The sequence below is a fragment of the Rhamphochromis longiceps genome, linkage group LG13, assembly GCF_057381845.1.
Source record: "Rhamphochromis longiceps isolate RC_006_pf linkage group LG13, R_longiceps_female_GT1.1, whole genome shotgun sequence".
Lineage (NCBI taxonomy): Eukaryota > Metazoa > Chordata > Actinopteri > Cichliformes > Cichlidae > Rhamphochromis > Rhamphochromis longiceps.
In genome coordinates this window covers 13,398,120-13,424,728 of record NC_140569.1, presented here as the reverse complement: position 1 = coordinate 13,424,728, position 26,609 = coordinate 13,398,120, and the positions used below count along the sequence as shown (strand labels likewise).

Genomic DNA, 26,609 nt, shown 5'->3' with positions numbered 1-26,609 from the left:
GGAATGAAACACTTAAGAAAAACATTGTACACGTTACACCCTTTGAATTCAGTTTAATACTCAATATTAGGCAATGCACTGTCAGTTGTAATGTATTGTATGAGCTTCAAGAGGGTGACAGTAAATGTGCTGCAATATGCAACGTACTGTTTTGTCTTCCAGATACAGAGGAACCAAGTTCAACGTTTCCTGGGAACAAGTGTTCAGAGGGCTAAGACTTCAGGTTCGAGGACTTAAAGCAAGGTCCAGTGTGCCACTATCTGCTCTAAATAAATGGCTTTCACATGAAAGGAGTCAACCCTTCTGACTTGCGCATGAGCATGAAAAACTCACTCCCTGTCAATTAAAGGACCAAGAAGTTCTCACTTTCTGACTGTGGTGGACCAGTGGACAATGATCCTGCTTCCTGTTTTGTGTGAAACAATACGTGCCATCGGTCCACTGGTGTTGTGAGAGCTTTTTGGAGGAGCGTCGTTTGTTGCGAAAAACGACAGAGACTCCATTACTGACAACCACACAGGTGCAACTGTGACCAAAGATGGCACAAGAGCTCAATGCACATGGTGGGTGAAAAGAATGAGGTAGACACAATAACACACACAAGAAAAATCGAATGGACACTTCTAATCCAACTTCAACACTCGCCTTATAGTTTTTTCTTGAACCCATTGTTGTCAGGATGTAAATTGTTTGGAGGTTTTTTTCCTTCCTTTTTAAAACTTAAACACAACTAACACAAAAGCTTTTTTTTCCTGTATATAAAATTCTAATGTGTATAATTCTTTTAAATCGAATGGACAAGTTGCTGGTTGCGAACGCACTGAGGAGAGTGACCTTTTCAAGTGCTTTCAAAATTTACTGAAACGATTTCACTTTTAAAGATTTGAGTGTAACTTCACGGGTTCTTGTATAATTAATTACTAGAACAGGTATAATGTTTGTACATGAAAAAGCTGGTTTGATTTTAACAGAAGAAATTTCCAGAAAAAAATCTAATTTCTGTAATTCCCAAAGTGGGAATGGATCTAATCCTGCAAAAAAAAGGAGCCTTTCAGAGTACTCATATTTTCATGCATGCTGTTCACATTATTTTAATTACAATTTTTACAGGTTTGCAAAACACTGTATTCAAATGAATCCCTTTATCACTATACACATATAGCCCTGACGTTTGTCACCGATTTTATATTTCAAATTGAAAAAGGATACCATTAAAGCTTTTATCATGTTGGGGTGAGGATGAAAAAAAATCTCTAGCTTCTTGAGGATGTGATGTCTTGTCTGTCTGTGTAAAACTGGAGGGCAGCTTCTGCTACAGGAACGAAGTAATCAGAATGTAAATGCTAGTAGGCTGGCTCGCTGTAAAATTATACTTGTATTGTGCATATTGGCTATAAGGTTTAGGAGTCTCTGTACACTGTAAGACTGTTTGTAAACATTTAGCAGTGTTTCAGTTTGGTTTTCTAATGGCTGCTGTGGTATTAAAGGAAAACTGGGGCATTTCACTTTGGATTCTTTGGTGAAGTATTTCCTTAATTTAAAACCTACTCACATTAAGGACACATAAAGACATTGTTTGATTGTAGCTCCAAATAGCATATTGTATGACAAAACACTGGATGGTCAGAACCAGTTATTTAAGCATTAAATAAATTGTGTTTTAACTCTGAAACTGTGTGATCTCTTTAGGCTTGAGAGTCTGTATATGCAGTGTCGAATAGAATTGTTTTCACTAGCTCACTGACAAAGTTTTATTTTACACACTTTACATGACATTAGGAATTTATGTATCAGTTTTCATTAGATGCCCATGTAGTTAAAGTGTGGTGTTCTACTGCTGCGATGGCTCAGTATGCTGATGTCTATGCTGTGGACATGAAAACTATGTAACTTTTTTTTTTCAGTTTTTTTGGGTGGGAGTATTAAAGGAAGTCAGATAGGGTGCTGTACCACATCCCCTTGTACTACTATGTCAATCAGGGGGTAGAGGATACTTTGATATGGTTGAAGTATCAATTTTGTTAATTTTCTTTGATATGTGTTTTCACCTGAGCAGATTTTTTGATGTACAATTCTTACTAACAGAGTGAAGCCATTGAAATATAACTATTCTAGCACTTTGGTTATTCAAGGTCTTTTAGAGGCTATAACAGCAATGATGCCATCACAAATGTTTCAAACGTCTTTAAAAAAAATCAACCTAAAAACTCCAAAAAAAAAAATACAATAAAATGCAGTGATTTTGCAGTACAGTTGTTTCTCTTCTTATCTTTGTGTCCTTGAATGTTTTTTCTTTAATTATTATTATTATGTAAGTTGCACAATGGCAGTGATCAGTAGTGATGTCGTGGGAGTTACTGCCAAAATTATGTGTTTCTCCTCACCTAAGTGTCCTTGAGCGCCAGGCAGCAACACTTCCAGCTGATGGAAAAAATGTAAACTATACCGTAGACATTTCATAGCACCATCTCTCATGCCTTAGCCTTATGATTTTTTTAACATAATAAAGCTCAAGTTCAATATTGGATGCCAAAGATGGTAAGATAATGCAGTAGCAATAACATTAACACATGTTAGTTCCTACATTAAAACACAATAAAGGTAAAATGAGTAACACTGATGATTTTCTTACAGTGCAATTCATATGGATCTTACTTTGTAACAATATTTAGTTTGATGTACCACTTGTCTAAATGCTGTTGAAGACCGGGCACATCCCAGTCCCTGAAGGTAATGGCCACAGCAAAAAACCTGCAAGCCCAGAGGTTCTTTGTCAGTACCCTGTTTGGACAGACCTGTTTTGGCATGTGAGGAAACCACACATTCGTAGGCAGATGGTTTTAATGTTGTTGCTAAAAGACATAAATGCCAGTGAGTTTGTCCAGTAAGCATGATCATCTTTAATACGTGGTGGAACACAAAAGAAAAACACTGTGCCGCCTACTGATTCATTAGTGTTTAAAGCAGTTCTTCCCACATCATCCTGTGACCATGACTACAGTTGCAAGATTATCCCAAGAAAACGCACAACCTGCTACACCTACTTTATGCTTCTTTGATTTAAAGATGAGCATTGTTTAAAATAATCCACAGATTACATTAGACACCACTGCGGTGGAGCAAGCTGAAAAATCAACCCCCCTCTTTGTAATGAAATGTGACACAGAACCTGGAGCTTCCATGTATCTGGGATGACATTCGCCTTTTTTTGGTGGGGGGGGGGGGGGGGCTTTATAAAAACCTGTTTGGGTACAATTAGGTCTCTCGTCCACTGCATACTGGCTAATTCTTCTCTGGATCTTCAGCAATGGATCCACAATGGAGGATTTCCATTGCAGAATATAGCAAATTCTCTCATTGGAAAAAATGACCTTCACCTTACATTTAAATTTTTAAATTTTTGTTCACTATCTGAGTTGACTAACTCTCACCATGGACTTATTGTGTGAGGGCATTTTGGCTGGTGGGAGGACGTGGGTCTCCGCTTTGCTGTGTGTATCTGTAGAATGGGCATAACAGGTTCGTTTTAGTTTGTAGTGTTGGCTTGGCAATTTTCCCTTAAAATAAACATGAGCAACACTGACAATGTAAGGCATGATTGGTCTGTATGGACCATTTTCTGAAAGCCTGAACATAAAAAGATGTATACGGTGCTGTGAAAAAATCTTTGCCCCATTCCTGAATTCTTATCTTTTTGCACAATCCTCACACTTAAGTGTTTCAGAAAATCAAACAGATTTTAATGTTAAAAAGATAACCTGAGTGAACACAAAATGCAGTTATTAAACGATGATTTCATTTATTAAGGAGCTACAGAAACTCAAAGACGCAGGCAAAACAAAGTCATTGCCATCTATCAGTCTGGAAATGTTCACAATGCCATTTCTAAGGTTTGGGACTCCATTGAACCACAGTGAGAGCTGACATCCACAGATAGAGAAAACTTGGGACAGTAGTGCATCTTCCCAGGAATTGGGCAAATTACCAGAATTTGCCGAATCGATGACTCAACCATGTCATCATAAAAGAACCAAAACAACACCTAAGGAACTTCTGGAAGGTCTGTATCTCATTACAACTCTACCAGAAAATCCAGAAGGAGAATGTCTGGCCATCAGTCCATGCACTTGCACATGCACTTGGGTTATACAGAAGAACAATGATCCAAAATACACCAGCAAGTCCACCTCTTAATGGCTCCAAAAAACACAATGAGAGTTTTGGAGCAGCCTAGTCAAAATCTGGAATTAAATCTGATCGAGATACTTCGGCACTACTCTGGTTATCTTTGTCTAATATTAAAGCATATTTGATTATCTGAAACATGTAAGAGTGAAAAATATACAAAAAGAAAGACATCCAGAAGGCCGGGAAATATTATTTCACAGTATTGTATAAAATGAGCATAATGTCATATTGTCAACACAACAGCTGACAAGTAAACACTGTATAAGTAGGGTTATACAGTGTTTACTTGAAGGATGTTGTCGTGTTAGGCATAAAACGTGGTTTAGGGTGCGGTGTTGTGTCTTAAGTTTCCCATTTTGCTGGCAATCCTGTCTCGGATTGGGTTTCCAAAGATGCATTTCATGTTATGGGTGTATTAGGTAGTACTGGAGACATCCTGCTGGGGGTGCTATACCGTTAGGCGGGTGCAAGGTCACGCAGTGTACCATTCTGCTGTCTGCGCTCCTCAAACGCTGCAGCTGCCGTCGTCTTCTCTTCTCCACCACACACACCGTCGCACAGCCATGGCGGACAGCGCAAGCGAGAGCGACACCGATGGAGCGGGGAGCAGCTCCGCCACCCCGATGTCGTCCTCCGCTTCAAATTCGGGGAAACCGAGCATAGTCATTTCACAGTTTCGTTTGGAGGAACTGACCAACCGACTGGCCTCGTTACAGCAGGAGAATAAAGTTCTTAAAATTGAGCTGGAAACATTTAAACTCAAGTGCAAAGCCCTGCAGGAGGAGAATCGGGACCTCCGCAAAGCTAGCGTCACCATTGTGAGTAATGTTAGCTAGCTAACTAGCGAGATGCTATCCCCACCCCGTTTGCTGTTTTGCATTTGACAGAGTAAGTTAGCGCTAGCGAGTGTTGTTTGATAAAAGCTGAATGAGTGCTACGTGGAAATGTTACCTGAATTCGGCCCTAATTCTTTGCTGTTATGTTAGCCCTATTAACATTAGCTACCTGCTAATTTAGCCAGCGGGACAACGTCTGCTAGATGGTCGAGCTGCGATATCTTGCTACTTTGCTTTGTGTTATTTTGTGTTGCTAATCGTGGCTAACGTTAGATGAACTGCTAACGTCAACCAGAAAAAAACGTCAAAAAATTGGGTGGGCACCTCACGATGCGAGTTAACAGATTGATTGTAGATGTGTGGTCAGCTGATTACTCACTGCTCGGCATTGTCACCACGCTATGGCCAACATGGATATGGTAACTGAGTGAAAATAAATAGCCCACCAGAAGCCTTGGCACCGACTGATGCGTCATATTTCTTCATGCTCGGTTAATCAGTCCTAGCTTCATAAAAATGTGTAACCGATCTGCTTGATAGATGGGGAAATATGTAGGCCAAACTTAGCGAGCTAGCTAAATGCCACGCTCTAAATGTCTGCAAACCCAACCACACTTTCACACTGTCCACCCTCTGTGTAAATTTGTGAAGCTTAACTAGCTGTTTGGCTTTTATAATCCGCGCTGTTTTTCATAACGGCCAACGAAGCAGAATTTATTTTTGAGGTCAGGAGAGATAAGGGATGGGTGAATTTGAGAGTGGCAAGGACGCATGTATCACAAGCAGTGTAATGCTAGCTGTCCCAACACATTTCTTTATCCGCCCCCCCAGCCCATGTTTCTCTCAGTCACCCATTGCTGCAATATCTCTTGAGTCATTTGAAAGAATTATGCTTCCTCTTTGGCTGGCAAGCATCACTGCAGCAGTCTTTAGTTGATTGGTGCATGTTTCCCCTCACTGTCAGTAAGTTATAGTTTAATCAGGATAAAGGTGAAAACAGTGTGATGTGCCAGAAGCAAGAGTTTATGTCACTGATATCTCTTCTGTCGCTGTGTCTTTTTGTGTTTTCTGTCCCACAGCAAGCGAGAGCCGAACAGGAGGAAGAATTTATCAGTAACACCTTGTTCAAGAAAATCCAGGCTCTTCAGAAGGAGAAGGAAACCTTGGCAGTCAACTATGAGAAGGAGGAAGAATTCCTCACCAATGAACTGTCAAGGAAACTCATGCAAGTGAGTGATAGAAACAAGATTGGATGGGGAGGTGCACACTTTTAACGCACATTTTGGAGTTCTTTACGCCACACAGAGTGGAGAATAGTGTAACATTAGTTTAAAGTTTTCCCCTGTTATCTTACTGATCACAAACGTCAGTGTGGTATATCGTTTCTTCATGCTGTGTTATGCAAATTTCTTAAGTATTGTTGCTCTTGTTCACGATGTGCGGGGTGCTTGTCTATGCACACAGCAGCTAGTGCATTATCATCAACTGCAATTCTACTTGCCTGAAGCCTGGAAAAGCTCAAGATGACTTCACTGCAGCTGCTAGCACGTCTAAATGACTCTCAAATTACTCTCCTCCTGTTGTCGGTTATTTGGTTCAGTCTGTTTTCCACATCGTATTTTCCCAACTACAGAGCATATAGCACTCGCTCTCATATTTTGAATAGATAGCTGTAGGGTGACTAATGGTTTGTTGATATCTAAAGAAGTAGGGCTGTGAAAGAGATGCATGCAAATGTCTTAGCAAAACCCGCTTAAGGTCATACAGATCTACTTATTTGGGCTTTTTTTATATTCCTATCTTAGAATTTAACATGCAACAGACTTGTATCTACTTATGTCGGTAGATTAGTTGCTTAAAAATTGGGGCGACAGATGGAAAAATCAACTGAATATCAAAACTTATAATACTGAGCATGCAAATGACTCTACGCAGAAGCATTTTTGGGACAAATTTTGTTTTATTTGGGTTTTCCCAGCCATTAGTTTTGCTCCACTTTTTAGCTGCATTGTCTGTATTTGAATAACCCAACAACACAAGCACCCCAGCCCTGATTTTAAACTTGTGCCTTGTATATTAAACATTCACATGACAATAGGCTGTGCTGAATATTATCTATTATCTTGTAAATACACCAAAAAACACCCCTGATAATGTAAAATTGAGACCTTAAAGGTGTACTGGGCTGCATACTCCTAATATCCCACCCTCTTCATTTTTGTTGATGGTACTGAAAACAACATTACCTATTTTAAAGGAAGCCGATGAAACTCTCTATTTTCCTCTAATACTTATTATTAGTGCACATGATACTAAACAGAGTCCCATCCAACATTGCCTTTGTTCTGGTGCCAGTCAGAAAGAGCCTCTGCTTACAGAAGAGCCTAGTAGAATATAATCTCTCTCCAAGGACTTCATAGTCTGGCATTTATTCTTGAGTCTGTTTATAATGTTCACACAGTATAAAGGGTTGGATTGCTTTAATAAAATAGTTTCTAGTGTTAACTGAAGCAAGGCACCTTATTAAAACAAAATGGTTAGTTTTAATTAGGAAAAAATGCCTGCACTTTGGGTGGGGCACAACTTGGTAACCTGGTTTTGCATCCAGGATACTGCAGAGCACTCGACTCTCCATGAATGGAGTCATTGTAAGTTTAAACAGACTGATGTTTTGAGGTTTTCTAGTTATTTTTCTCAACAGCATGATGGAAATGGTTATATTTCCCTCTCCATTTTTTTCCTTTAAGTGAATTTGCATCTCTTTCCCCATAATGAGTAATCAGTTATATAATCCATCACAGAGCTGTCCCATTTTGAATCAGCACTGAGCCGCACCCTTTTTCATGCTGGTGAACTGCCAAAAGTGATTACTTGGGTTGCCAAAACATTATTTTATATTGTCTGTTCTTCTGGGGAGTTTACCCTGAAACCAGTGGAATTGTCTAATGACGCTGTCTTTTATTATTATTTCATTGTATAAGCCGTGGTCATCTCTGTGGTCATCAAACAGCTTTTACATGTCTCATTGTGAGTTTGTTTTTCTCCGCTCCCTTTTTACTCATCTGTTTCTTCTCTTCATCTGTCAATGCACTGCTCTCTCCTTTTAAATTTTAGCTCCAGCATGAGAAGGCTGAGTTGGAGCAGCATTTGGAGCAGGAGCAGGAGTTCCAGGTTAACAAGCTCATGAAAAAGATCAAGAAAATGGAGAACGAAACCATTTCAAAGCAGCTAACCCTGGAACAGGTATGCTTATTATGGTAAAATGGGAAAGAATTGCTCATCCAGTGCAGTGCAGCCTATCCTTAAACTTCCATTTGTTCAGTCGCCATGGTAGAGTGAGATGCAAAAAATCTCAACGTCGTTTTTCTTCCCACTGAATTTTAAGTGGAAAGAACATTTTGGTCTGTGGCTGGGTCAAACCTGCTGAAGCCACCGCATAATGTCTCCATGCCCTGACAGGAGATGTGCAGGCATTCGTTGTTGGTACTCGCTTATTAACGTGTCAGATTGATGCAGTGCGATGCCACTGTGCATCTTGGCCAGATACAAATAGAACCAAAAGTTATTTCACCTTAAAATCTGCCTCAGCTTCTTAAAGACACCAATCTTAGCAATAAAATACAAATATTTATGTTCTTAAACTACTTTAAAAAATCATTATGATATGTCATAATGCCATATGCTTCTAAGTTTTAGAATACAAACTCTGAACTGAGATCTTGGATTTGCGATACAGTGTTTTTGTACACAATCCTGAATGCTTGTGAATGCATTTCAACTTCAAGGTTTCTCTTTCTGCCACACTCTGCTTTATCTTTCGTTTTTCAGTTGAGGCGGGAGAAGATCGACCTTGAGAACACATTAGAGCAGGAACAAGAAGCTTTGGTCAACCGACTGTGGAAGCGAATGGACAAACTGGAGGCTGAGAAAAGGTGATGAGACATACTGTGCTTCTTTTTCTTTGGCCATATACATAATGATTAGATTAATTGTGGCCAAAGTTCAAAACGATGAGGTAAACATTTTAAAACTGACTCAGCTGAATACTTCCAAAAGAAGCTTCCAAAGTTTTTCATCTTTTATGACAAGCTAACATCGGCTTATCTTGGATTTCTTTATATGGTCTTCTATTCAGTGGGCAGATGAGTTTCCTTTGCTCTTTCCTGACAGTAAACGAATGCTTCAGTTTACTTTATTGTTGCCAACTTAGTTGCAACTCTTTTCCAGAAAGTGCCTTGTAGCACATGACACTTTTCTTTTTTTTTAAAAGCACACAGCTCTTCTCTTGCTCTTCTCTTGCTCTTCTGCTGTTGGTGAGAGGAGAGTGTCAAGAGAGAGAGCGACACAAGCAAGTTTATTTTCCATTTCCAGCATGAACAGAAACAAATGTAGAATCACGAGAAACGTTGTTTACATACAATGATGATTGAGTTAACCGACCAGTGAGCATAAACGTGTGGGTGAAATGTCACTAAGTCATAACAGTTGCGTGTTTCTTTTTCCAATTGTTTGTTTTTAAAAAATTTCAAGACTTTTCTTTTGGAAAAACTGCCAAAATGGTAAGGTACGCTAAATATGCCATGAACTTGATGGTTTTAGCCCAATATCTTTAAAAAGAAAAAGCCAACTACAAACTGAAATGATAGTATTAAATGGAGGGAAAAAGACTTTTACTTTTCATTTTTGACTAAATTAATTTATACATTTACTAATGGGTTAAGTACTTGTTATATGAAAGAAATATATTTGTTTGCATTGTTTTATTTTATAGTTAGCATAAAAATGTGCCAGTGTACCTTTTATATTCATTGCTTGTCTGTGTAACACAAAAAAGTAATTAGTTTATTAATTTTAACTTAAACATTAAAATCAAATAAACAGCAATAAGTAACTTTTCTTTTAAATTGCAGTTTTATGACAAATAACAGTAAGCTGAACTATTAATTATCTGTTTATATATGTAATTGGGCATTTATGCAAAATTAACTTAAAGGTTATACATCTAATTTCGTTTTTTTTTTAATACAAATAATAATAAATAGAACATTTTGAATAATAATAATAATCCTGTGTTTTGTTTTGTTTTTCCAATTTTCCAAACTAGAATCCTTCAGGAGAAGCTGGACCAGCCTGTGTCGGCTCCACCATCTCCAAGAGATGTTTCCATGGAAATCGACTCACCAGAGAACATGATGCGGCATATCCGCTTCCTGAAGAATGAGGTGGAGAGGCTTAAGAAGAGCTTGCGCACCACTGAGCTGCAGCGTAAGTGGCCACTCAACTTGTCACATGATCAGAAGGAAAGTCAGTCTGAAGGGAGAGATGCCCTCAAGTGTTGATTAAGGAAGTGGTTGGTAAAATTGATTCTCGGATAAGTGCTTGTGCGTGTTCACTTGGAAAAAACAGGATCCTCTCTAGCCTGGTGCCTCCATACTCATATTTCTGTAGATATGTTCTAATGCAATATACAGTCATGTTACATCATTATTTACTGGTCATATTACACTGGATGGAAAGCAGAAAAAGAAAGGAATGGAGCTGTACACTGTTAGAAAACAAAAAAAAAAATTCAACTTTATTGTCATTGCACATGTCATAGGTACAGGGCAACGAAATGCAAGACACTAAGAAAGGTTGTAATCCATAATCGATTCCTTCTTTTGAAATGGTTAACCTGAACTCTGTTCTTAATCTAGTTGACTCTCGTTATTTTGCCCCAAAAGGAAGCAGTGTTACAAGTGCTTACATGTGCCCTTCCTTTTATTAAAAGAGAAAGAAAAGATTGTCCATATTGGTGACTGACAACCTGTCAGAATATTACCATGAACATGTTTAATGGATGGATGTTTTCCAGATGCCACATTTTGAAGCCATAGAGTTAGTGTTCCGGTCACACCCAAAAAATATGATCACTGGATTACTTGGTTATGGTTCACGGTGATCTGACCCAGCCTTCACGGAAAGCTTTATCAAAGAGGAAGGTTTTGCATCTCGCTCAAATTTAGAGAGGGTTTTTGTCTGTATGTATACTGTGAAAAGTATTGGTCCCATCACAGAACCCTGTCGAATTCCATGACTAACTGCTGACTCGTGATATCGTCATTATCACTTAGTTTATAATTATAGGGAGTAGAGCAGGGCGATATGACCAAAAATATTTATCACGATATACATTTGAAAATTTGCAATAACGATATAACTGACGATATAATTGGCACTAGACAAAATACTTTACAACTCCTCAACTTTATTAGTGCAAAAAGCCATCAATGTATTTTCACTTAAACAAGCAGCTTTTTTATGTGCATTAAAGTTATATAAAAAATTAACAAATGCAAATTCCTTGCTGACAGTTTAACCAAAAGGCATTTCCAGTGGAAATTGGCCGACATATCCTCAGCATAACCATGTATAATATCCACAAAACTTAAAAAGAGGTTATACACACACAATACGGTAATAGTATGTTGAAGCACAGTACGTATCACTCCGCGAGGCTCCTGTCTACGATAGCCGTAATGCTCCGACAATCCATCAAGCAGTGCGGCTTCGTAGTTTAGCAAAGTCGTACTGAAACATTTGACAGATTTTCGAGCACTGTGTACCACATAAAATCGTTTCCAGGTCAGTAAACACAACCAGAATTCATACATAAGGCACACGGGATTATAAGGGGCACTGTCGATTTTCAGAAAAATCAAAGGATTGATTTTAAGTGTGCCGTATTTTCCAAAACACATGGTAATAACGATGGCCCGCTAGCATGCGCTACCAAAAATAGTGCTTTGTTGTGTATCTGACGGACGAAAGCCAAACCAGTTCCACACCACAGAAGTTGCAGCATTTTTACAAACCAATTCTGGTTCATCCGTTTCATTCAACGATCCACTTTCGCTCTTCTCATTCTGCGTCGCCGCCACGTGCGTATGTAAACAAAGGCACTGCGCATGCGCGTTTTACCCATATTCTATCGCGATATTTCATTTTCTTATTGTTGCCCAACATTACACCGGTATTACTGTGAACGGTATGATATAGCCCAGCCCTAATAGGGGAGCAGTAGGAAAACTGTGAGCAGTTAATCACAATCCAAATGATGCATGTAAAAATGCAACCAGACTTCGGATCTTGTCTCACACAAAATGATCTTGTGGATTGTTATTTTCTTCTTTATACATAACTGCTTGTGGCTGGAGTGATCTGGTGGTTTAATAGAGGCAGCCTTGGGCATTAGAGCATTTGATTTATTATTTTTTTTCCTAGGATGTGGAGTAATACTAGAGCACTGCATTTGGTTGCAGACATTGATAACAGCTTGTTTTACGGCTTATTTAAAAAGTACCAACACTACATGCGATATAAGATTTTTTTCATATCACGATATGTTTTTTTCATTTCAGGCGATAACGATATATATCACGATATAAGCCAAATAGCTATATTTGTAAGATTTAAATGTGCCGTTGCTCACAAGTAAAATGTGAAATAATCAGCAGCTTGTTTTGATTTAAATATTTATTTCCCATAATAAGTTCAACAGGGCAGATGTACATAAAATGAGGCTCCAGTTTCAGATAAATAAAGGCAAATATTACAAACTACACAAAAGGTAGCTGCTAAAGCGTTTAAGTTTCAAAGTAGAACAAACAAAACAGACTACTAAATTGTCAGTTCCACTTAGAAACAAAATATTAATTCTAAAAATAAATCTTAGTTTATTTTACAGAAGAAGAGACAAAATTGACTAACTTATATAATATTGCTTTGGAAGCGCTGTCTGAGAGACATGTTTATGTCCAGGGAGTTGGTAACGAGGTTCCATTACCTTAATTAGCTGCTTGAATCCTTCATTGTTGACCGTGTTTATTGGTAGCATGTCTTTAGCAAGACAGTAAGCTATGGCATTCGTTATGTTGCTATGTCTCTTAGCTTTTTTGACGCTGGAGAAAGCCGACTCAATTGACTGTTGCTGCTTCACAGGGATTCCCCTGGTTGTTTTTGATGACGAATTAGCGCTTTCAGTCAGAGATTGAGCGTGCTCCTAGTGGGTGGCACTGCTTCAGGTGATAAAAAAGGTTTGCTGTATTTCCAGACTTTGTGGGAACATGCTTTCGGCACAATTTACAGTGCGCGTTACTCTGTTTTTTTTGTCAGACTTCAGATAGCCGAAATACCTCCACACTACAGAACTTCTCTGGCCTTTCCTTTCGACAATCTCTCCGGCATTGCAACCGTCATCTGTGTTCTCTTCGGTAACCTGGTCACCCAAGCTCTCGGTTGATTTTTCTCTAGTCGGCACGCTCAGTTCCTCCATTACCCGGCCGGCACGGCGGCTGGATGCTTCCCAAACAAATACACATGTGTGCCTTGGCACTTGAGCTGTACGTAACAAGTCACGTGACGTGACGCTGCGGCTGTGATTGGTTCGGCTCTGCGCCGCTTTTCTTATTGGCTATTCATTTTTTTTTGGTGTTTTTTTATAAGAGGAAGAGAGAGAGAGAGAGAGATGAGGTCTATCGCAATAGTGTCATTTTTCTATCAAGAAAAAGTTATTTCGCAATACATATTGTTATCGTTCTATCGCCCAGCTCTAGTTAATGCCAGAGGAGGTTTGGACCTCTGCTGTTGAGTCAGCAGAGCTTTGGGAGCCTTTAGGTTCTGTGTGCTTCAGTATTTGGTGACATTGTACAACTTTACTTGGTCTGCCGCTTTGAGCCCGAGTCGCTGTGGTTCTTAAACACTTCCGCTTTATTATAACACCACTTACAGTTAGACATTTGATTTCTATACACCTGTAGCAATGAGACTGAAAGCCCAGGTTTTCCATATTTTTTTTTTTGTTTTTCAGAAAGCAAGAAGTGATAAAGATTGATCATTGTGGCTATGGTTTGATTTTGCCACTAGGTGGGGATGTCAGACCAGCCTTAAACACGTGCTCCCAAAGCTAAGCCAAGTGACAAGACACCAGAAATACTGAAGCTTGTTGCTTGCATTACTCTTAGTTGAGATTGTTTTGGACCTACTTTCACTTTTTTCCTAAAATGACAACAATGTATTACACAAGAAAACCAGGTTACATTCACAGCTCTTAAAGAGAGGGTATTATGTTATGCTAGGAGTAGTGCAGGTGTAATTTGTGTTATTGTATAGTAATAGTGCGATTCTGTCAAGTTTAAATCCCAATGTTCACTTTCAGATACAGAGAAACGTGCCCAGTATATAGAGGAGGAGCGACACATGAGGGAGGAGAACATCCGGCTGCAGAGAAAGCTTCAGAGAGAAATGGAGCGCAGGGAGGCCCTGTGTAGACAACTGTCGGAGAGTGAATCCAGTCTGGAGATGGATGATGAGAGGTAGGTGCAACAAACATAGAAAGATGATCAAAAAGTTCACAATAATACACAAAGTCATACATACCAGCAAATAAAGAGAAAATGGAAAAGAGTTAAATGGATTGAACTATACACTGGAGCTCGATGTTTCTTAGAGGCATTTGGCTTCACTGGGCATTTATACTGCTGACATAGCCAGCTGGATAAAGGGACCTGTGAGAATCAAAAGATGAGGGCACAAAAGTAGGGCAAATGCAAATGACAAAAGGCGTGTTTGCCACAACGGCACACAACAATTGGTCTTCCAGTAGGCAGTCATTGTTGCTGTTAAAAAGGCCTGCTTGTGATAAAGCAAGGTGACAACATGGTGTCTGGTAACTTTTTGGCTGGCTGTCAGACACAAAAAACACAGAGCTTAAATCAGTTCCGCATTCCTTGGTGTTTCATCTTAATTGTAAAAAAATGCTTCTTTTTTTTTCCTAATGAATGTTTAACATTGACCTGCAGATTCAGGTCATGCTATCGCTGCCACGTTTACTTCTGATACATGTAGAAAAGTCAAAATAATTAGCAGTAGCTTTGTTTGGTTTGGAAAGACCTGCGCTTTCTTGATGAAACTTAAAAGAAACCAAATTTTGGCTTAAATGGTCCTTACAGACTTCCTTCTGTTTGTGAGTGAATGGTCCATTTGAACTTTGTGCAATCCTTTCTACTCCTGGGACCAATTAACCTTCAGACACAAGTTGTACCACATGGTCCTTCTTTTTATTCAGAAGTGAAAACAAGACCAAGTAGTTTGGGGTGGCTTCAAGGTTTATGTTTACTAAAACAAAACAAACACTGTTGCACTTCACTGAGTATGGGGTCATCCACCAGATTTTTTTTTTTTAAACATACCAACTCTTCCTACTATTGCTGATCAAATTGGCTCATTGTGTATGATTAAACATAACCAAATACAGATTCCACTGGTTTAATGCTTTCAGTTAAATCAGTTTAGTAGCATGTTGAAAGACAAAGTTGTTTACAACATTAAATCAACTTTCTGCATTTTGTCTCCTTCTGCAGTGGCAAGATGGTGTAAAACAAACCCCCACCATTTTCCCAGAACTAGAAATTGTAATGTTTAAGAAAAACAAATGTATGTAAAACACTATCCAGTTCAAGTTTCTTTATTGTTGTGTACCTGGTTCAGGCCTCTGTATCAGATGCATGGGTGTCACTCATCTTTCAAGTCGGAGTGCAAGGATCACACAGCTAACTTTTTTTTAAAGTTAGTTACACTTTAATGTTATTAAAGTGTAACTAAAAACAAAACAAAAAAAAGAGAGAAAATAATTATAACTTAAAAAATATTTATAGAGCAAATATCCTTGCATATGCCCTACACGAGGTAATACTTTAAAAGATTCAAACTCACTCTGAAACTAATAAAAAATATACATTTTCAAAAAATTAAAAGCTAAACTGAAATGAGCAAACCTAGAGAAACTAAACCAAATGAAAAATAAGGGTCAGAACTAAATAAAAAATAAAATCTAATTTGAAAACACAAAATTGTAATAACTGATGTGCTTCCAGTACCTCTGAATGTTAGTTGTTGCATACAAAAGCTGAGGAGGAAGAAGAAAACAGGGCTCTAAATAGCTTTAGTATATGGCCATTTCAAAGAAGCAGCATATGGCAGTAAAATCTCAGTTTATATTAAATCTTCCTGATTATCAGTAAAAACTTTTAATTTTAGGAAAAAGCTTTTTTCTGCATGCACAGGATGCTCCTTTGATCACACTCAGACGTCGACATCAGTATCTTCTCCTTAGGAACTTGAAAATGTATCGTGTTTTTCTCCCATACAAAATAAGCCAAATTGAGCACTTTCAGAAGCTCACTTTGAGTAGCCATACAGAAGCTTTTCACATTGCATCTCAAGGAGTAACTGTCATCATTGATGTAGCACTTTTTGCCTGTTTAACACATTACAATATGCTTGGATTGCTTTTTGCATTACAAAAATATGTCGTACTTTTAGGTACTTCAATGAGATGTCTGCACAGGGTCTGCGAGCCAGGACCGTGTCCAGTCCCATCCCTTACACTCCCTCTCCCAGCTCCAGCCGACCAATATCACCAGGTAGGTAAAAACACAACAATAAACGGCCTTTGATAGCGATTAATACAACTTTTTGCCAGACAGCAAGCTTTATCTTTGTTCCAGCTTTTATCTTAAAATCTTGTAGGTACTCTGTCAAATCAAGACCACACAATTACAGCTTAATTGTCACACTGCATTTTATATAAGCTTCATGCTCAGGTAGAACTTTGCTGCTCACTGTGAGCCTGACAGGCCATGATGTGGGGTTTACACTGAATACTATCTAGAAGTCCGCAGAGCTTTCGTTTTTGTTTTTTTCCCCCTGATGAAAAAAAGATGATAAATAAAGACTAAAATCATAATGACATGTATTGAAGCCTTGAAAATGAAAATATTCTGGAGAGACGAGATCCAAGCAGAGCTAAATGGTCTAGAAAGTCAGACAAGCACATTTGCCCTGCCCTGGGAAAGAGTACAGCTTTTTTTGGTTTTGTTTGTTTTGAAAATGTGATAAAATGTCAATGTTTGGGAGAAAGAAAAGAGCAAGACGTATAGACACATTTCACATTTGATGTCAATGAAAATAAGACTCTTAGTGAACATGTGGAGCAGCTAAAAACACAAACATTCTCATCCTACACTTTATTTTATTAAACTTAATCAAATTTAGATATTGTCTACTACAATCCTATTTTGTCGACTAAAATGAGACTTAAACTAAATGTCAGAAAACTGAAATGAAGTCAAAATCTGCTCTCAAATTTAACACTGGTGGATACGCTCCTAGCTTACTGATCTTGGCACTATAGGTAATTTAGTAAAGATTATTATTGGATAAATGACCATTTGCAAAAGTATAAAAAGTACAGGAAAAAATAGAAGAATAAAATAATAATTGTTAGTATAATAAAAGGGAGAGCACCATCATATTTCAGTCACCCTTACTCTCTTTAGGCACAGACCTAATGCTAAAAATAGTGCAGAAAAAAATTAACATTCATTTCTGGTCTGCGTACTAGTTTATGATACGATAAGGTATGATATCAAAGTAAATATTTGGTCAATGATAAAACAGTCATCCTGTGCCGGGACACTGCCAGCCACAAAGAACTTCCCTCTTATATCGACGTAATCTTGGAGTGAGTATTGAGGAGGAAAATGAAAGTGTCTAGAATTGATGTTAACTTTTAATAAAATGTCTTTCTCCCTCTGGCTGTCTCATTTGCTTACAGGTCTCTCATATGGCACCCACACAGTTGGCTTCACTCCTCCAGCTACACTGTCCAGAGCTGCCATTTCCCACTACAACACCCCCGCCCTGCACGTCCACGGAGGCTCCTCTCATGCCGTAGCAGTAAGTGACACCACCCACATCATCTTTTAGAAAATTATTGAGAATTCACACGTTTTTGTTTTATTTTATATATTTATTTATTTTTTAAACCAGATTTCCGGCAGGTTTCTCAATTAATCATCAAACAAAATTTCTGACCAATAAACTCAAAACTAGTTGCTCTGTAAAGGAGTAAACAATTGACAATAAAAATAATAGGTGTATAACCTTTCGTATTATAAAATTATTTCAGTTTTATGGGGGTATAAAGATGTTTTCCAGTTCAAGTACATAGAAATGATCAACAAGTTTAATGATTAAAAGTTGTGTTAATTGTGACTTCATAAGAGCAGCAGTTTGCTCTGAGTCAGCATGATCTTTGAACTATATTTAATCAGTGAGCTGCGTCCATTAAATGAACCTTAAATGAGGACACCCACGTGGAGACATGTACTGCCTGTTGTTTTGTTAAATTTACTACCCTGTCTATATTTTTTAATGTCAAGGCTAGCTCTATTGATAATACAGTACTCTTCAGCATGGTGGATCTTTAATGCAACAACGACTATGACGTTAACTGTCACTTTTCAGTGGTTATTTAAAGGTCTAACCTGTTTACACTCCCATGTCATGACTTTCAGATATTACAGTCCTTAAAATGAGTATAAGTAGGAGGAATAAAACTGTGTGTGTCCACCAGTATTCACTCAGTAGAGGAGTCTAGATTTTGACTCTCAAAGAATACTGGCTTCTGCAAACATTGTTTGTATTGTTGGCATCAATACTAGAACTTACTTAGCATAACTCGTAAATGTCCTAAGTTCCAATTAGCTGTGTGTCCATCTCTTCAGCACACTGATAACTAAAACAACACTGACTTATCTATTTATATTTATTAATAAGATATAGATATGTTTAGTAATATTTTACACCAGGGGCATGGTTTGAACCTGTTTCTATTATGCCTCCTATCCAAAAGAGCATCACAAAGTCATAAAATATATAAATATCTCACCAGTGTTTCCCCTGACATTACCTTGGCAAGGCTGGTTTTGATGAAAATATCATTAACTATAATACTGCTATAGTAGTTATACTGTGGAAGTTTTATTTAAAGCAGAATCATTTCATAATTTAAAAGTGAAAGTAAGAAGAAATGTGGATTCGGTTTGGGGTAATAATGTGTGGTGCACACAACGCTGTTCTGATAGTAGTAATGTGTGTGTGTATATAGAGTTGTTACATAAACAAACAGATGTCATAATCCTTATCAACTAAAGTGGGAAATGAGCTGGGGTGTGTAAATTGTGACAGACTGCTCACAAAGTGAATGATTACTGTTAGGTTTGTATGTCTGTTTACAAAAAAGTACTCGAATTAAGTTCAGCCACCCTGTTGATTCAGTAGTGATATTTGACCTCGAGAACACAATGATGATACAAAATTGCCATCAACAATCCCCTCGATGATTGTAAACATTGTCTGCCGTACACACACACACACACACACGCTATGTACCAGTTGTTGTATTAAGTATGGAGTTAGCATTGTGCATGTTTGTGTGGTTTATTTTTAGGACTTAAGCTAATGATGATACATAATACTCTACCTCACACAAGAGGAGATGTGAGGGAGAGTAGTCTCGAGCAGTGGCACACAACAGGTCTGCCCTTCCTACCTTAGGCTGGACATTCCCAGTCGAAGCCCCCGTTTAATACACGCAGTCTGCCAGTCTCACCATCAAGAGACTGGGATGCAGTACGCTGAGCTTATTTGACTACAGAAAACTGCTGGCAGACAGTGGAGACATAGTTCGGTGTGGTGGACACTGAATCACATACTGGCGCCAGATGAAATTCACAGCTGGGACCAGTTGATTCCCAGGCTGCCCTGCTCCCAGAAAGAATATCCAGGCTATTTGCAAATATGCTTCTTCCAGACTGGCCTTAATTAGTAACACAGACCACTACATCACATCTGGGCAGATCTGCTGTCCAGGCATGCTCATTACAAAGATTGGGCTATTATGGAGTAGATGCGGATCACTTAAAGAGAAAAGGCATCTTCAGTCATTCATGCACTGTTTGCCCCAGGGCATGTCAGAGTTCATGCTTGCCCATTGTATTGATGGTATTTTCTCCACTGGCTTTTTCTTCATCTGAAGAACAGCAGCAGCACATGTTGCATCCTGTTTATGCTTGACAAATTTATGCAGAACTAAGAGTTTATGGAGAAGTGATCAACTTTTCATTTTCTAGGGTACGTTATTACAAACCTACAGCTCTCACACTGGATTATGAAGGCATTTGGTTTATCCTGTCCAGGTCAGGGTCTGTGTTTTCCAGTGGACCTGCAAGCTAATTCCACATGGGGTCTGTTACTCAGGTGTGAAGTAGGTTTCAATCAAGAAAATCCACGCACTTGCAGGCTTATGCTCTGCCCTTCACATTTGTCCTGTTTTATAAACTTCTAGTTTACAAAATGGGATAAAAACTGGAAAGCAGCTCAGGTAATACTCAGTTCTTGGTCTTCGCTTGAACTTTTTAAGATTGTTGGAGATAAGCTCTTCTGGCAATATGGGAGCCTCCATATTTCAAAGTGAGAAGTAAAATGCTAGGAATGATAGTTTTGGCTTACTTGCGTAACCCTGGTCCTCAGAATAACATGCCTGAGATGTCTCCCCAGACTGTCTGACTATTGCAACGGGCATTAAAGTTTGGCATAATGGGATGGTTTAGACTTAAATCCTTCTGAGGAACAGGCAGGGAGGCATAAGACTGAGTGAGACTGCTCTGAGAAGGGTTGTGCCATGCTGGTACAGTGTTATAGTTATTACCTGGATTAAAAATGTATGTAGGGGGCGTCTTTTTTTTTTTATTAAACTTTCCTCCTGATTGTTGGATCTCATTTATACCTCTCTCCTAGCATTCTCCCTGTTTCATAACCTAAATGAATTTACTTTCTGTTCTTCTATGTGGATGTTACAAACCACTGTCTCCATTTAGCCCCTACAAGAATTTTTAGGGAAATGACTGGCTGGGAAATCAGAACCTCGAAAAGATTACTTTTTTCCCGTTTATTCCATTTGTCAATTTAGAATTGCTGTTATCAGGTCTTGATGAACAGCTCAGTAGGGGAAACATGTAATCTTGGCATTCATGATCTTTTTCCTGCAGTCGTTTGTAACTCTGGGAGTACAGTCCCACAAAAAGAGTTGATATTTTCACAATTACCCTCCTTGGCTATGTCTGGGAACAATTAAACGCATAAACTTTTTTTAAAAATGTATTGATAAAACAAAATTTCTCCGAATGTCTGTTTGCCATAAACTCTATTTTCTGCATGACATTTTTAGAATTCTGTCATCTGGTTGTGATTTACAAGCAATCTGTGTTTATTCGTTTCTTTCTCCTTTTGTCAAACAGCGGCCTTCCCCAAGAAGAAGCACCAGCCCTGACAAATTCAAACGTCCAACACCCCCACCCTCCCCCAACACACACTCAGGGGCCCAACAGGCTCAGCCTCCGCTACCCCCGCCAGCTCAACCCATGGTCCAATCCATGTCCTCCCCGGCAGCCATGTCACAGCACGCATCAACAGCGCAGCAGCAGCCTCCCTCCCAGCCTTAAAGCCACACACACAGTCTCTGTCTTTGCGCGTGAGCGCGCCCACTGAATGCCACGATGCTAATGCAGCAGCTTCCATCATTACCAGCTCTGGAAGTGAAGTTTCTTACTCTGTACCAACTCAACAAAAGACGCAGCTTCAAAAGTTTTGGAGGGAAAAGAAACAAGATAGCTACTCGCCTTCAGTGAGGCTATCTGCCTGCCAAATCTTCATGTGGCGTTACTTAACTTCTCTTAAAAGGAATGGATAATTGAAAAATAATCACTTCTGGGATTTGTAGGATAATTATCTGTTCCACCTTTTGTCTTGTACATGTTTTTTTTTTCTTTGCTTGGGACTTTAGCTGGTTGGAATTGTTGTTGTGGCGCTTCTAAGATAGCACAAACAGCACATACAGTATGTTTCATGGTTATGTTTTACGATAGGTTGGATGTTTCGATCGATCGATGGATGGATGTATGGCTAGAGAGTTGGATGGCTAAATAGATGGATGTGGTCAATTATTTTCATGCCTATAATATGACACTTGATTGCAGTAATGTCCTCCACTCCAGATCACCCTCTGTCATTAAAGCAGTGTAAAACAGTTCACCACAACCCCAAGTTTAACGTGGCTTTGATTAGGTCAACAAAACGGTGTCATAGAAGAGTGCTAGGAGTTTCTCCATTATAATAGGGCATTGATCAAACGGTGCTTGCAGCACAGGTATTTTAGTTTGTGTAAGCATTCAAAGATCTGCTGCTCCTATGTTAAAATGAAAAGGAAAAAAAGCATCAACGAGGATGGACACATAAACCACAGATAAATGTCGCCTTTTGAGGTGTTTGAAAATATAGTCTGAGGTGTTACAACTTAGTCATGTACTCAGTCTCTTCTCTGATCTTCTCTCTCTGGTGTATTTCTGAAAGCTTCTGTCATCCTTATGGATATTCCCATCAGAAAAAAAAAACAATGCTCTTTACACTAAATATACATACTGCGAAAACATTCTAAATGAATGGTACTGTTGAACTAAATTTCTATGTATGATTAAAGCTCTTGAGATGACAACTTCTGTTTTAATTGTGAATTTTATGAATATCGTTTGATACTCCGTTGTAATGTAATAACTGTGGGTGTAAAACTGATAAGCAAACCTGGAAGACAATCTTTTTTCTTTTTTTTTTTTCTTTTTCACTTTCACACCTGCGATTTGATGCACTTGCTTAATTTAACAAAACATTTCAACAGGCTCAAAAATGCATCATCTTTTTGTGTATTTAACTTCACTGGAATGTTTCACTGTGGTAGTTATGAGAGTCTGACAAATCTCTGAAGTAGTTGATGGAAAATGTTTGTGCCTTAAATAAACTGCACCAACAAAGCTCACAACCTGGAACAGTAGAAACATTTTTATATTTTTTTTATATTCACCATTTAACATTATAGGGCAGTATGCGTTTATGAGCACAGGTAGGTACACTTCAACACAGGTAAGACTGCTAAGGGTTAATGTCTTACCAAAAATGGCTCAGTGAATATGATAGATTGCTGTAAAAGTTTGCAAAGGCTGACATTGTTCCCCCCTCTACAGACACCAGCAGGTCAGCTGCCACTTACTCAGTCTCCCACAGTGGATTTACGGTACACTTATAGTTCCTAGAGGATATAATGACTGGTGATTCCCCAACTTCCTCTAAAGTGTGTCACTATGAGGGTGACTCTTGAAATGTCCCCAGAGAAATGCGTGGATAAACATGGCTATTTATGTTTAACGGCAGAATAATAAATCCTAAAGACTGCTGTGGTCCTCTGACAACTTTGCTATTCTGCTAAAACGACACTCCCTCTGATATGATGCTCTTAAACTCTGTGCTTATCGGGATTATTTATAGTGATCTTTAGAGGACTGAACTTGTGAACATGATATCAAATTGATAAAAAATGAACTTCTAAATCTACCTGTTAAATATGTTCAAATTTTAACTGCTATTTCAGTCTGATATTAAAATGGTTGGTAGATCAGCAATTTGCGTGGCCAGCCATGCTGCTAACTACAAATTGAAATAAAGATCTTTTATCCTAAGATGTTAATCTGTTGCAACAACCACATCATGTGATGTCCTCTTGTATAGATCTGCTGACACTCCACTGCGCCAGTGTCTGATTTTCATTTCCTACTACACATGGTTCTAACCGGTTTCAACTGGATGGAGACCGGAGGAGTGGTTTCCATAAATCAGTCATTCCAGGATCATTTAACACGGTAAACCTTTGTAATGTGGGTGCAATAACCTGGCGTGGGAAGAGAACAGGACAAGGATGACAGCCTGCAAAACACATTAGACTTCCATTAGGTCTCCGCATGTAACTGTTCCTGTTCGCACATACACTCAGCTTAATCTCACCAAAATCAAAATACACATCTCATCCTAAGAGTGACATAAGTATATCTTTATTTGAAGGCTTGCTGAGAGTTCTGGCACAACTAAAGTGGATCCTGTGTTTTTCTACTGTGGTGCGGTGTTCTCACTTACTGCTAAAGCCAGCAACCTGAACTAATCCAAGCATGAATCCGTACTGGAAGCTCAGGGTGGCAATGCTGGGTGTTAAAGTGGCCTTTAACCTCTGCAGCTTTATGGAGCTAGGATGGCCAAACCACCCAAGATTTATCCAGACTGCGGGGTGGCGCTGTGTGCTTACACCTGCCAAGCCTCTTACGGAAAGGCACAGCGGGCCGCTGAATCTCAGGTGTCATAAAAGTGTTAGATAAAAAGACAAGCTATTAAACTAAAGTCAGCACACATAAATCTCACGGGAACGTGTGAGTATACTAAATGAGCTTTGGGTGAGTAATGTGAGCATAATGTCTCAATGAGACTATTTTCAAAATACATTTCTTTATATTTGAATATGGGATATACATTACAAGACATTACTTGTAAAGAACAAAATGATTGCTCAAGCCCACACACAGTGTTTGGGGTTAATCCACAGATCTCAGTGTTAATAATTTTTTATGTCTGGAGTGACAGCTGAAGTATAAAATGATTTTTTTTTTTTAAAGCAGCTGAAATTGTGTTTAATCCTAATTTCAAACCTTACATGGCATGTGTCTCAAATTTAGTTGGTGAAGAAATGTTATTTTACCGTGTGGAGCAACAATTAGGGATCGCAAAAGGCACAACTGTTTATTTTAGGCTTAGCATTGATTTTGCAATGCTAGTCGAGGCATTTAAGGTCTAACAGCAAGTTATAAGTCAAAACACACATGGAGCTTATCAAACATAATGATCCGCAGTGTGAAATACCTTGGATTACAGACGAGGAAAATAGGCCTGTAATTATTCAGGTCAACCTCCAAACTGAGGAATTACTAAACACCTGGGCGTAGACGCAGGTGATTTTCTCTAGTAGTTTTTACAAATAAATTTATATGCTCTGTGATCTCAGGTTGGCTGAACTGTTATCTTTGATGTTGTACATGAAGTTGCAAGATTAAACATGTTTGCAAAGCTTCAAGCATATAACAATCATGTGAAGATTTATGCAAATTTCACTCTCATTATTACTGCGGCATCAAACAAGTATTGAAAACCAAACTTACTTTACTGCTATTTGAAGTTTGCAAAACATAAAGCTTAAAATTTAAGATCGGTGGATCTTAGATGGATTTTAACCCAGTGGAATTAATAGTCCATATATGGAACCTGGGAATGTTTGAATGCATCAACATCAATTCTAGTTTCAGTCAGTAGTGCTTAAAGTGTGTCATAGCCACTCTGTAATCCACTCCCCAAACAACCTCAAATTCCTAGCTCTGTCTGTGACATGCACTACATCTAGTTGAAACTGGTTTGGAGCAACATGTCAGTGTAATGTGACTGTAAAGTACAATTAATTCTGTCTCCCTTTTTCTTTTTTACACTTAGTTTTTCAGGCAGAAGGGGATTATGGAGCCTAAATCTTTTCAGTAAGACCCCTTTTGGCAGCAGACCTCAGCTCTGGGAAAAGCATCAAAGATCCTCAAGAATTTTGAGTTCATTCAGTGTGCAAACCTGTTTTACCTCTCCTTTCTTCCTCTCCTCTCCCATTCTACTCTGCTTCCCACCATCACGCCCACTATTCATTGGTGACTTGGTTTCACAATGTTACTGACCTGAGGTTAAGAATGGGGACAAACAACATGGATGATATAACTTTATGATGCTACAAAAGAATGATTATAGCAATTAATCTCCTTGCTGTCCTTCTATGTATGTATGTAATGTATGGATTAAATTAAAAGTCAAAATTTCCTGAGACACCCTATGTTTAAAAAAATGTCTGGTTGTTGTTGTTGTTGTTGTTGTTTTCTTTTGTTTTGGGGATAGAACAAGATTTAGGGGAGATAAAGCCTATATAAGCTCTTATTTTTTTATAAACACACTTTTTTTATAAAGTGAAACTTTTTTTTTTCAAGTAAATCCCAAACTCTGATATTGTGTCTTCTCTTTATAAATCAGTGGGGATGCTGCTAATATTCGTTGTTCCCTTGATTACCATAAACAAAATCACTAGCACTACAATCTCATGCATATGAGGGGTTTGTGGTTCACACATGTATGTTTTTCTCCGGCTTCATTTAAACCTAATAAAGAGATTCTCTTTAGTGTGTTGGATACCCTCGGATACCATGTTACCTGCATGGTAGCTCTCTATGATGCAGCTCGTTTTTACTAGTATTCGTTATGATTTTAAACAGACTCCAGTTATTTCCAGCGATGTGGTGACAGATTATGATTTGGCTCAAGTTTTGTACATGCATTGCTTTAACCTGCGCTCACCGGGAAGATGACTCGACTCGCGTCCTGCTGATGCAACCGGTTCGGACTGGACTGATGGAAATATTAATGATGACACCAGAGGGAAAGAAACCATACTCTCAGACCGATTTGTTAGTACAAGAACCCCAAACTTTCAGCTTGATCAGTCAGACTCAGATGAAAGCAGTATATTTCTTTCTACGTGTTTATATTGTTATTTTATAGTTACCGTTAGTTATCGTCATTATTACGCTTTCTCATTGCTTCAAAGACCATCTTTACAAAAACAGATCCTTCATTTGTCCCCTATGACCCGGAGAGCTTCCAGGTAAACAGCTTTGTGCATGTGCATTTTGAATACTTGCTTGTTTTACACGAAGCAGGAGAAAAACATACACGTCTGAACCACAAACCACA

The 26,609-nt window shown here is 38.6% G+C and overlaps 2 protein-coding genes across 34 annotated transcripts in view; both read left to right on the top strand.

The window, feature by feature from the left end:
* LOC146655470 (ankyrin-3-like) overlaps positions 1-1,568 on the top strand; it is a 123,800-nt gene extending 122,232 nt beyond the window's left edge. For all 33 annotated transcript variants that reach the window (XM_085427787.1, XM_085427814.1, XM_085427807.1 and 30 more), the window contains one exon: positions 163-1,568. The gene's annotated coding sequence lies outside the window, so the exon portion shown is untranslated. The remainder of the gene's footprint in view (positions 1-162) is intronic.
* A 3,106-nt stretch (positions 1,569-4,674) lies between these two features.
* Positions 4,675-22,458, top strand: LOC146655469 (coiled-coil domain-containing protein 6-like). The gene is made up of 9 exons (XM_085427773.1): positions 4,675-5,006; positions 6,104-6,253; positions 8,139-8,267; positions 8,853-8,956; positions 10,129-10,289; positions 14,221-14,377; positions 16,386-16,486; positions 17,680-17,801; positions 21,206-22,458. Exons 1-9 carry the CDS (start codon positions 4,752-4,754, stop codon positions 21,407-21,409), a joined length of 1,383 nt encoding a protein of 460 aa, XP_085283899.1. The 5' UTR covers positions 4,675-4,751; the 3' UTR covers positions 21,410-22,458.
* Positions 22,459-26,609: the final 4,151 nt, after the last annotated feature.